At 41.5% G+C, this 13,461-nt stretch overlaps 1 protein-coding gene across 2 annotated transcripts in view; it reads right to left on the bottom strand.

The window, feature by feature from the left end:
* Window positions 1–13,461, bottom strand: part of MGAT5B (alpha-1,6-mannosylglycoprotein 6-beta-N-acetylglucosaminyltransferase B) — a 793,707-nt gene that overhangs the window by 217,872 nt on the left and 562,374 nt on the right. For both annotated transcript variants that reach the window (XM_078654621.1, XM_078654622.1), the window contains exon 11: window positions 12,332–12,462. In XM_078654621.1, the coding sequence (XP_078510747.1) occupies window positions 12,332–12,462 (131 nt within the window). The remainder of the gene's footprint in view (window positions 1–12,331; window positions 12,463–13,461) is intronic.

Genomic DNA, 13,461 nt, shown 5'->3' with positions numbered 1-13,461 from the left:
TCAGCATAAATGCTTAGTGTATTGATTGTGATAAATTACGTATAACATGGTCACAGGATTAAATCGTGCAATACGAAAGAGTTTAATGACTGCCTATAATCATGCCCCCTTAGTCTGTGTCAAAATAGAAGTAATGGAAAGGTTTTTAGAATGTGTGTGCCCCCCAGAAGGAAGGGAATAAAGTAAAGGGAAAATTGATTTTTTGTATAAAGACATATTTTTTTCAACATGTGAGCCATGATGAATAAAATTGATTCAGTGAATGTGATTCTAAACATAAACTAAGAAAGAAACAGGAAAGCTAGGCACTGGCAGACTAGCTGAAAGTAAGTGTAAATTGGCCAACAAAAGGACATTACAGAAACACATGAAGATCTTCCGTAGTGTTGAGACCATTTGGGAAACGGCTATCCAGTTCAAGAATGAACTGCGATTCCAATCTCCTGAGCATGAGATCCCTATCTCCCCCCCTGATAGGTTTGGGTACGGAGGCTATGACAAAGTATGTTAAACAGTCAAGATTATTCTGGTGGATGGCTTTGAAATGACGGGCCACAGGGTATGAGCTGTCGTTGTTAACGATGGCTCGAAGGTGTTGTAGAATTCTGACATGCACCTGTTTGCCTGTGCTGCCTACATATCTGAGGCCACAGGTGCATGTCAGAACATATACTGCAAAATCTGTTTTGCAGTTATGTTTCCCCTTAATTTCCACAGGGTCAGGTCTAAAGGGTGTGGAGTATTTGGTGGTGTTTATCCCAAATTTACATGCTCTACAACTGGAACAACGGGTAAAGCCAGGCCTGGCCATCCAATTATCTTGTTTAGTCAGTTCAGGAAAATCCCGACTGAGTTGGGTTCTCATACTTGATCCTTTCCTGTAGGTGATAATAGGTCTATCCGCTATTCTGGGGGCCAGCACCAAGTCAGTTTTTAAAGCTGGCCATCTTTGGTTCATGATAGAACGTATTTTGCGTTCCTGTCTATTGAAAGTCAGAATCAATCTGGGTGGATTGTTACTTGATTCTGTGCTTGCTACAGTGCTAGATTCTGGGCTTGATAGAAGAGATTCCCTGGGTCTACAATTGGCTTTTGCTATGGATTGCTTGAGAATCGATTCTTTATATCCCCTTTCTCTGAATCTGTCAAGAGCTTCAGTAGCACAGAGTTGATAGTCCTCATCACTACTGCAAATTCGTTTGAGCCTTAACAGTTCTCCAAATGGGATATTGTCAATGACGTGACGGGGGTGGGAGCTACTAGCATGGAGTATGCTGTTACCGGCAGTACTCTTACGATGCAGTTTGGTGCACAGCTTGGAATTTCTCACAAAAACTTTAACATCAAGGAACTCTGCCTCTAATTCATCGATGTGTGATGTGAAGTGCAAATTCTCATTATTGTTGTTGATTAATTGTATGAAATTTTCTGCATCTATCCGATCTCCCCTCCAAATAATAAAAACATCATCGATGAAACGCATCCAATGCAATACATTATTGGACATAATGTCACTGAAAGTGACATTGAGTACCCGCTCCTCCCACCAGCCAACGTGTAAACACGCATAGCTGGGGGAGAAGCAGGCGCCCATAGCCACTCCTCTCTGTTGTAAATATATTTCCTTACCAAACATAAAGAAATTATGATGCAAGCACCAATTTGTCAATTCTATTAACATCTTGTTATGATTGTAACAATTAATAGACCTGGTTCCCAAAAAATGTTCAAGTGCTCTAAGCCCATCCTGATGGTTGATGCTGGTATAGAGCGATTCTATATCGAGGGTGATTAGTAATAGATCCTCACTCCAGGGAACATCTTTGATTCTACTTAGGAAATGACCAGTGTCTTTAATATATGATGGCAGTGCTTGCACCAGATTTTGGAGGAAATAGTCAATGTATTCCCCAATGTGTTCAGCCACACTGGAGATTGCAGAAATAATTGGCCTCCCGGGGACAGGGCTCACCATTTTGTGCACTTTAGGCAATAAGTATAGTTTTGGTAATACAGGGTTTTCAACATTAAGAAAGTTAAATTCCTCTTTAGAGAGCATGTTTTCCCTCCTCCATTTAAACAACAGTTTTTTAAGGCTTTCTTTTGATTCAATATAGGATTTCATGTTGGATTTGTTATAACAAGTTCCATTATTAAGTTGTCGCAGGGCTTCGGCATGATAGTCTTTCTGTGGCCAGATGACCACGTTGCCCCCTTTGTCTGCCATGGTCACTATGATGCTCTGATCTTTGTTTAGCTTGTTAACCAGTGTAGTATAAGCTTGTTCTTGGTTACTTCTGTATCTTTTCTTGTGTTTTACTTTGTGATACAGTTCTTTTAGATCCTCAATGACCATGTCATGAAATGTGTCTATTGAATCACGGGGCATAACTGGAATGAAGGTAGATTTGGGTTTGAATGGACTTAAATTCATTCCTACCTGAGATATTTGTGCTGCTTGGAGTTCATCTTGGGTTGCCATTGCCTCAGCAGCCGGTACATCGTTCACCGCCAGTTGATGCAGTGTTAGAAAGGCTCTTGTATCTCCAGCTGGGACATCAAGAGAACTTGCTGCAGTTCCAGACTGTTTGGAAGGGTTGTTCTTATTGCCATCCTTAATGTTAAAAAATTTCATAAGCTTTAATTTTCGAATGTAAAGAAAAATATCCACACGTGTTTTCGTATAGCTGAAGTCTGATACAGGACAATAATTAAGTCCCAAACTCAAGAGTTGGTTTTCTGCCTCAGTTAATACGACGGCGGATAAGTTAATGATCGTGTTCTTTACTGTTTCTTTTTTCGCCTATATTGCTTTTTTTGTTTTTTTGGAGATTTTTTGTTTCTTGCGGCGTTCTCTTCGGCGTTTGTTGCGTCTTGTTTTGTTGCCTTGTTCTGGGGCTGCTGTTTCCGATTCCTGGGTCTCAATGTTTGCAGTCGGTCCGAGCATAAAAAATCGACCTCCTCACCAAGATTTAAGATAGCCATTTCAGTCGAATCTGATTGCTCGCTCCTGTTCTCCCATGATGAGCCACTGGTAAGAGATTCGTTGTCGCTGTTTTCCAGCGTGTTGCCCATGTCAGCTGAGGTGGAAGCCGCTGCTGGAGTTTCAGCGGAGGATACAGGTTTTTTGGATGCCTGTTGTGCCAATCTCGTTTTCTTGGCGTTTTCATATTTCTTTGCGAATGTAAATATTCGCCCCTGGGCGTAGTCCTCCTTGTCACGGGCGAACTTGTAAATTTTACGAATTTTGATTTTTTCTTCTTGCTGTCTGAGGCGCTCATCGATCTCTTTGCGTAGTTTTTCAATTAGATCATTGGGTTCAAACGTGGCAAGGAATTCATTGATAGATTCTATTTCCTTCATTATGGCATCTCTGTCAATTACAGCGTATTTAACAAGTAATTGTATTAGCTTACTGGAAGAGTCAAGGTTGATTTGGCCCCATTCCTTTAGCATCTCCGGATTGGGATTTTCATAACTTGGAGCCAGGAGGATACGAAGGCCACGGGGCACCCGCCCCTCCTCCAGATACTTGGAGAGCGATTTGTGTTCCCACCACTTGGTGAGTTCCTGCCGCATACATTTCTCCAAGCGTTTCATGGCTGCCCTGATTTTCTCTTCATCTGTATTTTCAATAGTAGTCATTGTGGGTTTGTTGGCTCCCTTTTGTTTGTTAGTTATGGTAGGGAGATTTGAATACAGCATGTCTGCCGCCGCTTCCCTGCCCGCTTCCCTGTTCTTCAAAGCTTCAGCTGACATAATAACGGCGCCTTGAAATTGCGCAAAATATAATTGATGCAGTTCAGTGTCGAACGTAGTTAGTTTCCGATCACTGACCGCCCAAGCCCAGGGACTCCTCCCCTCCGTCCGTTCGCTCACAATCACTCACCGCCGGGGTCAGTCACGCGTTGAACGACAACCATACAGGTCCGTTACCGCAGACGCTGGCGAAGTGAACTCCAGAGCCAGATCGGGGGTTGCAGCTTGAAAATTTCCTTGAAAGAAAACAGCACGTTTGGTTGAACAGCTGCAGCCAATCTTGCGGGGAGTGAAGCGGCTTCGGAAGCAACCTCCTTCCGATGTAGAATGCACGAATGCAGCTCTCTCACCAAACCAGCGCAGCAGCCGCCACAGCAATGATGGAAAAGAAAGCCACGCCACTCCAACGTCCGTTATGGGCTAAAAACAATTTATTAAGCGCTCAAGGCCACCAGATCTTACGCGTTTCGGGCGTCCGCCCTTGTTCACAGATCGTTAGTCAGTAAGTTCTCAATGGATTAAGTACAAAAAGTTTTTCCCGGGCATTTTTTTCTTCACAACCACGTGATAAATTGACATAAAAGACACACTACCTAGCTTAGGCTAAGGCAGTCTTTCCTCTAAATCAGTGCCATGATGGATATATACATAAGTAGAATAACAACATAAATGCGTTTTTTAAAATCACAATCAAAATACAATTCATTTTATAATTAAAAAAATAAATATATTGTAATCTATAAAAATATATATACATTTTTATAAAAAACATGTAATTTGAGACACTGTGCAAATATCGCAATTCTAGTAGTGGTAGCAATTGGTCACTGATACATAAATGGCGTGTTATGTACAAAGAGAAAATAATGACAAATCATTAAAATCTAATGCCAGTATGTGACCCCAATGCAGTCTCAAATCTATCTGACAATAGATTTGTCCGATGTAATATCAGCATAAATGCTTAGTGTATTGATTGTGATAAATTACGTATAACATGGTCACATATATATATCTATCTATATATTCACAGAAAAAACCATAGGTTATAGACCATATATAGTTAGGAATTAGCATTTACAAAACCTTGAAAATTCACTGAAAAAACCATAGGTTATAGACCATATATAGTTAGGAATTAGCATTTACAAAACCTTATTTTACTCACACAAAACCGTTGAAATTCCATATATAGTTAGTTGCACTAACTATATATCGCGCACCCGCAATCCACTGCTGATGATGTCACATATTACATCATTCATGACATGGTCAGTGACATCACTGATGACATCACTGATGACAACATCCAGTGATTATGTGTTTCTGTAAAGTTTAAATATGTTTTACATATTGAAGAATGAGTGGATGTATAAGTGTCTGAATGAAGGTTTTAGTAGGTGCGTGATTGACTGTATGAGTGAGTGATTAAATGCGTCTTACTGAATGCACGGGTTAGTGACTAAACTGTCTTAATTTGTGCATCATTATGTCTGTTGTGATGTAAACTGCTGCATGTGTTGATCATTAGCTATACGAGAGGCTATATGTGTTATTAATTGGTTGCCCAAGTATTTCTATGGGAGATTGAGTTTGTGTGGGGGTGGCTGGAAGGTGTGTGACTCTGTGCATAGATGTGTGAGCAGTTTATTCACTAGGTGTATGAGTTCAAGAGTGCATGTGGAAACAGCTACATGGGCAGTTGACTGTGTGCATGAGTGTATTGATGAGTGAATGGATATCTCAATGCTACATGTCATAGTAAGTACATATGTAAAACACAGTACATGTGAGAGTTGGCATATATAAATAACTGTGCATGAGAGCCACTGAGTGAGTGGTTGTATCGATCATTGTGAACTTGTATCAGGGATTGCATAAGAGAGTAAATATGTGTTAGTATATGTTTCAATAAGTAAGGTGTGTATAACTGTATAGTTGAAGAAATGGAGGTGAGATTGTTTCTTTGCATGACTGACTGGGTGTGTGAGTAACTCCATGGATGAGTGGCAGTGTGTGAGTGTCTGTATACACTGAGTGTATCTAAGGTTATATTAGAGTCTGAAGAGGTTTATCGTATTAGCACAAGAATGATGCCAAATGAGACGTCATCAGTGATGTCATCAGTGATGTCATTTGAGATGTCATCAGTGATGTCATCAGTGATGTCACTGACCATGTCATGAATGATGTAATATGTGACATCATCAGCAGTGGATTGCGGGTGCGCGATATATAGTTAGTGCAACTAACTATATATGGAATTTCAATGGTTTTGTGTGAGTAAAATAAGGTTTTCTAAATGCTAATTCCTAACTATATATGGTCTATAACCTATGGTTTTTTCAGTGAATTTTCAAGGTTTTGTAAATGCTAATTCCTAACTATATATGGTCTATAACCTATGGTTTTTTCTGTGAATTTCATTGGTTTTTTTACAGCTAATATCTGTAGCTGTAAAATGTATTCTTCTTTAAATCCAAAAATATATTTTATATGTTTATGAATAATTTTTTTTTAAAATATTTTGTTTTCTTCGTTCCCGCTTCGCGAATCGGGAAGCTTCCCGTTAGCTGACCTTGATGCCGCGAAATAGACCGCGAGCCGGTAAACGTTTCTTTACCGCAAGTGCCGCGTTAGAAAACAACATCGTGACGCCTCCCGTCCGCATGACGTTTCACGTTGTCGCGTGATACGTCATATGACGTGCTACGTTAGCGAACTGGTACGCGAAGCGAGTCGCAAAGCGCAGGTTTCTGGAAGCAAACCGGGAGGCCCTGCAAAGCGCTTAACGTAAACACAGCAAGTCATGTGACTTGGTAATAACACTTTTTATTGGTTCATTTCACTTTTGGTTTCCTAATGATGTAAGACTAGGTCATATAATCTAAAATGAACACTTTTGATTGGTTGAGAACTCTTGTTTTTCCCAAATGATGAAAATCCCTCCTTCTTTCCTCACTCTGACTTTCATCATTGTGAGAGAAAGACCCTTTGTGATCACTGAGCAATGGCTTCTTCAGTAGCTTCAGCTGGTGCTTCCCCACCACCTCCACCACATCCAAGGAAGAGTGGACCACCTGCTCAAGTTCTAATTCAACAAGAAGAAGAAGAAGAGGAACAGGAGGACGAGCACGAAGAGAGGCAGTTTTTGCCTGAGCAGCCCAGGACGTCTCACCGGAAAGAAAACTTCATTTGGCAATTTTTTTAAATTCCCAAAGGTCAGAAAAAAGTAAATGCAAGATACGTAACTTGCCTTATATGTCAAGATAGACTGTCCAGAGGGACCGACAAAAAATACAGTTTCGGAAACTACACAATGCATCGCCATATGACTAGGTGGCATCCTAACAACTACAGTGCTGCACAGTTTCGGAACGACCTAGATAATCTCCCTATTATGGCCAGAAGATCTGTTGTACCGGAAGTAACGGGACCAGAGGGCAGGGAGATGGTGCCAAATATACAAATGAGATTTGGTGATGTAAAACACATCTGCGCATTTTGCGATGGATTCATTTCCTACGGAGAAAAAAGCATCACTCTGATCAACAGAGCTATTGACTATCATATGCAAGTTTGTCCGAAACGCCCAAAATAATAAATACTTCTTTTTTTTGTTTTGTTGCTCCTGTTGAGCCCTTTACAATGAATCGTTTTCATTGCCCCCTCCAAGAAAAACCCAAAAAAATATAAAACTGTTCCGAAAAATTCAAAAACAGTAAAAAAATGTTCAGAAAAATAAAAAAAAAAGTTCTTTTCAGAACTACCTCCCCGTTATTAAAAAATTGGTACAATATTTGGAATTGTGCCAACCTCTATTTCTCTTAGTTCGCTTCCTAGTTCGCTCGCTGGTACGCGAACCGGAAGCGAACCAAAAACAGTAAGTATAAGGGAAGGAAACAGACACTTATGTTAAAAGAAACACAGCTATAAGGGAGTAAACTAGAGATACCATTACCCGTAATCCACTGCTGATGATGTCACATATTACATCATTCATGACATGCTCAGTGACATCATCAGCAGAGGATTGCGGGTTTTTTGGCAACATGCCTTATCCACGGTTTAATAACGCTGCCTTTTGCTTTATATAAGTTTTCAAATTGTATGAAATATATACCAATAGGTCGTTATGAACCTTTAGGTAGTGCTTTTCTTCATGAGGTCTGGTCGCTTCCATACACATACAGATGTTTCAAAGATGATCAAGAAGTTTATCTGAATGGAGAGGAATGCACTGAGACGCCAGATCATTCACTAATGTGTAGGCACATACAGTTACACGGTTCATGCAACAAACACCGACCAAATATGGCTTGCGTGTTGCAAGGCACGCCAGTTCCTGCTATCATCCCCACGTTCAAGTTGTTGGAAAATGGTAGTTATTTGATGCTCAATAATGAAGATTGTTCTGAGTTAATTAAAAGTATTCCTTTTATCGTAACAGTAAGTGAACGGGTTATTTGCTGCAGAAATGTTCTATTTCCTCCCACACATGAACATAGGGAGTTTTCAATCTGGCCACAAATACCAACCTTGGGACACGTTTCAACGGCATGGCAAGAATAAGAGCTCTTTTGTCTCAGAGAGAGGTGGCCTTGAGTTCGGCCCGTGAAACTTTCGTACTTCACATAGCGAACACCCATACAGAGGTGCACACCCTTTTCAATTAAGATTTGCCTTTCAATTTCAGCAACATGTTTCCGACTATCTTTAACGCATCCTCCACAAAGTCCCTGGCACACTTTTTTAAAGTTGTTACCAGTGGTCTCGTGACTTCATTTGAGAAAATCTTTGGAGTCATCCCTGCTTCCTTTCATTGTATTTTCTGCACTCTGGTTCGTAGATTGGCATTTTTACTTGCATTACCAGCGGACGCTCTTGTGCTTTTTTACATTTTCAAATATGGATGTCCCTCCTATGCAACCTCCGACCCTGCAGCTGCTGACACTGTTCCGCAATCGCATGCTAGAATATTATGGCACAATGCCGTTGGCGATATTAAGCACGGCATATGGATTATCTTTTCGGTTCTCCTACTTCACCTGTGTCCAGCCTGTATTTCACTGCCTGACCTGTGATTTCGATTGGGCCATTGATTTGTGTCTCTGCGGACCGGTTTCTCCTGACGTCGACTTTAATCAGCTGATGACTCCTATCATTACTCACGAGTTGGTTTGTCCTGGCGAAAGGATTATGGCTGTGGCATTGATGCATGGACTACTTGGTCCCTGGAATTTACTGGCGGCAGCACAGTCTTTCTTGGAACAGAGCTTTCTTGAAAACCCACCGAGCTGTCCTCTGATGGTGATAGAGGATCCGGTGCTGGGAGAGCACGTATGTTCTTTTCCGCTTTTAAATTGGATGGCTGAACTGTTTTCGGATGAAGACGGTGACTTCCTATTGGAGGCTGTTGCAGCTTATTTTGCATACACAGTTATGTCATAGACCTTTTTCATGTTTGATATGCTGAGTACTAGCATTTCATTGACAATTCATTGACTTATTTGTCAAGTTTTTATTATTTACCTTGCCTATTGGCTTAAGACTCGATAAAGTACTTGGCTGTTTTATTTTTCTTTAGCATTAAATTTTCCTAGTTTTTAATGCTTTACCTTGCGGACCGTCCACATATAAACTTGCAATCTGCTCTCATGAGATGGCACTTCTATTATCTTATTCAGTTCGTTTCCGGATCATGAGGAGGTGTCATCTAGGTCCTGGATATCTTTACACCGTGTTAAGTTAGCATGGGCTCATTACCGGTTTAAACGCCATTTTTCCTTTTTTGCAACTTCTGCACACGACACTTAGTTGTTGCTTTAGCTTTCCACCTAGTAGTTCATCGTGGTTTACATGAGAATAATATGTTATTGGTCTACTATCTGCTTTACTTGTTAAACTATATCTGTACAGCGAGTGCTAAAGTTTCAAGAACAACACGATACAGAATTGTTATGAGGTCTGATCTCCACGACTTCATACTCATAACATAAGTGCAACTTCTGCCAATTCTGGGCATGAGGCGGGTTTTATATTGCTTTGCCGAACACACATACACAACAGTTGATGCGGTTCACATGAAGAGAGAGCTGGTGTATGCTGATGTGATTCCTTCAAATCTAAGACACTAAAGTATGGGCACGCCCTAAACCAACACAAAGAGACCTTCTTAGCAAATAATATAATATGTGTATTAGGGAGGGTGAGATATAAGCAGCCGCGGGCCGTGGAGGGAGTTACGGTGAGGCAGGGAGGCGGGGAGGGGGAGAAGCAGGGTGGAGTCTTCATACTACGCCTGAGAAGACGGCATTAGTAAATAAACATTTCAAATACACATGTGTTCTTCTTAACTCCATGTTCTGGTTTCTAAGAAATATATAACGACCGACTGTTCATGAGTTCCACGTATCCTGAGGTACTATAAGTTCATATTCTGGATTGTCTAAACATTGAGAGTTTGTTATATCCAATGTGACACTGTACCTAGCTTGCTAAGGAGTTTTTGATTACTAACGTGAGTTTTGGGACACCCTAATTCGCCGAGGTTCCAATCCTCTGTCCACAGTTCTGTGTGAGAACAGAAACCCTGCGACAGGGGCACCCCCGACCCTTGCTGGAGCTTCATCACACTTGCGATACAACTCCAGCAATGCGCCACCTTTACGGCACAGATACATCACGCATCTGTGCTGTTTTTGCCCCATGATGCGCCGCATTGTAAATGCAGCACACCATAGGTGACGGAACAGCGGCACAGAATGACTAACACATCCCTGGTGATGCGCCAGTCATCATAAATGTATCCCTATGCTTCTTATCTTGTTAGAGATGAACCGCCATATGTATCATCAAAGTTTTTTGCATTTCCTAAATAGCGAACTTTAAGGAATAAATAGCGATTCTTTACCATTCCTAGTTTGCGATGAGCTATTTGATAATTAGCCGAATGTAGCCCAATGAAGCCCAATGTAGCCCAATGTAGCCCAAAGATGGCCGCCAGACACACAAAAAAACAAATGTAGCCCAAATATCAGCCAGATGTAGCCCAACTATAGCCCAGTGACAGAATGACCAATCAGCTTCGCAAACCTCCGTTACGCGAAGCGGAGCGCTGTTACAGATATATATCTTTTTTTGAACGTTAATTTCTCAAAATCCACTGGAGCACATATATTGAGACCTAGCAAAGGCACATCGGGCTACCAGTCCCTAATATTTTGCCAAGTTTCGTGCAAATCCATTCAGCCGTTCAATTATTATTATTATTTTTTTTTTTTGCCCCGCGGGGCCCTTTTAAAACCTCCACATCAAACCTAGGGGGTCAGCGAGGATCTACTATGCCCCCTTATAGTTATTTCCCCCTTTGTTTTGACCTCCTCTTGTCTCTCGATCCTACCGAGAGACAAGATGGCGGCCGCTACGGACTGTTTGGAATGTTGACAGACGCCGGAGAACCAATCAGCTTCGCTTCACAAAGCTCCGTTGCGCGAAAAGTCCGCGAACCAGTGCGCTGCCCGGTCCGCTGTTACAGATATATATCTTTTTTTAAACGTTAATTTCTCAAAATCCACTGGAGCACATATATTGAGACCTACAAAAGGCACATCGGGCTACCAGTCCCTACAATTTTGCCAAGTTTCGTGCAAATCCATTCAGCCGTTCGGGCTAAAAGTGAGGCCAACCGCCCTATGGAAAACTCAATGTTAAAAACACGTTTTGGGACCCCCCTTTTTTCTCGGCCCCCACTGGACGAACCCCCCCCAAATTTTCAAGGGCTGCTCAGAAACAAAATGTGCCATTTTCCTGAAAATTTCAGCCAATTCCGTCCACAAACGCCAAAGTTATTAGACATAGAATTTTCAAAAAACCCATAGAGAAAAAATCCTAACTATATATACCTACTGGCGACCGCCAGTAGGTAATATATATATATATATATATATATATATATATATATATATATATATATATATATATATATATATATATATATATATATGCACTTTATATTTTATACTTCAGGACCTGCTCAATTGTTTGGGATCACCATACCTCTAGCTGGAGAGTCCAAATGAGAAGCACAAGAGAAAGGAAGAAAGAGAGAGAGGGTCAAATCAACGTCAAACTTTGCACAAATATACTACACACCACTAGACAGTTGGTGCCATCAACAGCTTCAGTGCACACCCAAAGCCTTTCTTCCTTTAACCTCCCATTAGCCCCATCTTTTGCAGTAGTTCGCTGGTTTGTCTAGAGATTGAGCAATTGCAAGAAATGTTAGAGTCTCAAAAAAGTTAATAGAGCCAGGGAGGACAGGTACAAGTCAAGCAAATGTCAAAAGGAAGGACAAAATTGCTAAGTCAGTCACATGTCGGACACTTATTTCACATTCGATTGCACTTTTGAAAACACAAGCCTAACACTGGCTGGCTCTGCCCAGGTTTATAAGATTTTCGAAGGTGTGGACTATCCCTGTAGGTTGCTGTCTACCTTCGATTATCTGCTGCGAACAGATATTATGGGCAAGGTAGCAGTAAACTTGGGATTAAAGAATCTACTACTTTACCTTCCACATGTTGGCTTCCTTGCCATAGACGACCGCCATGTTGTCCACCTTATTCATCTTGACAAATTGCTTTTCGGTGTCATTAAGCTCCTCGGACACGAAACCCATGAAGGAATTGTCTGGCGTGTGAGCTAAAAAAAACGAAAGCAAACACAGGTAAGTGTAAGTGAAAATTCTTGCGCTCTTCTTTTAACTCGTGCATTACCTTAGGGTTCAAAGGACAGCACAGAAGAAGTTGTTGTGTAATTTAAGCTTTGTCTGATGACCATCTAATCATTTGCTCGGATCAAAAACTGTTACAAGGTGCTTACACTGGTGCATATGGGGAATCACTGATGTATTGACAGTGGCGGTTCTTCCGCTAAGGCAGAGGAGTGTCGCTCACTGCTTTCTAGCAGTGTAGGAAAAAAAAATGATATTAACTCAATGTTATTATTATTTTCTTTTTTCTTGTTGTGGGTGCTGCTGCCTTGGGAGGCGGGGTGGGGCTGCTCTGCTGAGAGAGCAGGGGAAGGTATGAGTGGTTTTCACTCCCTACATGCGCATGAATTTTTGGCCAGCTGTGGCTGGAGAACATGCTCAGGCCCCCAGTCCCTGTCTGAGCACCGAACCACAGAGTTCAGACCAATCACAATGCTGGGTTGGAGTTTTGTGATCGGATTACGGTAGCCTGGGCGCTTCCTGGGTCATTCCTGTTCCTGCTGGAGGAAGGATTGGAAAGACACAACGAGGAGGATGCGGCGACGCGGGCAGGAGGTACGTTTGATTTAATTTCTTATTTACCCCCTTACCGCCGCCGCCCCACCCTGCCACCCCGATCTGTGCCAGCCTCCACTGCATATTGGGACGATTCACAAAGAAAGAAGTAAATCTACAGTTGTCGAGTTACACCTACGTCCATTGTAGATTTACTACCTTCAGAAATTCATAAGAATTCCCAGGAGTCTGCACAGAAAGCTACACCATGCACATATTTCCATGCAGATCCCTGGGAAGATTATGTGATACTCCATTAGGGATCCCACGCCCGCAGTGCAGAATTCCCCATTGCAGAGAACTCTACACTTGGAAAATAGGAACACCTATAAAAACGCATTTTTTTTCTCTACTTGGAAATATTTTGCCAAGTG

Source organism: Lissotriton helveticus, chromosome 7, assembly GCF_964261635.1.
Source record: "Lissotriton helveticus chromosome 7, aLisHel1.1, whole genome shotgun sequence".
Classification (NCBI taxonomy): domain Eukaryota; kingdom Metazoa; phylum Chordata; class Amphibia; order Caudata; family Salamandridae; genus Lissotriton; species Lissotriton helveticus.
Note: the sequence above shows the minus strand (reverse complement) of the source record. Positions and strands in the feature narration are given on the sequence as shown.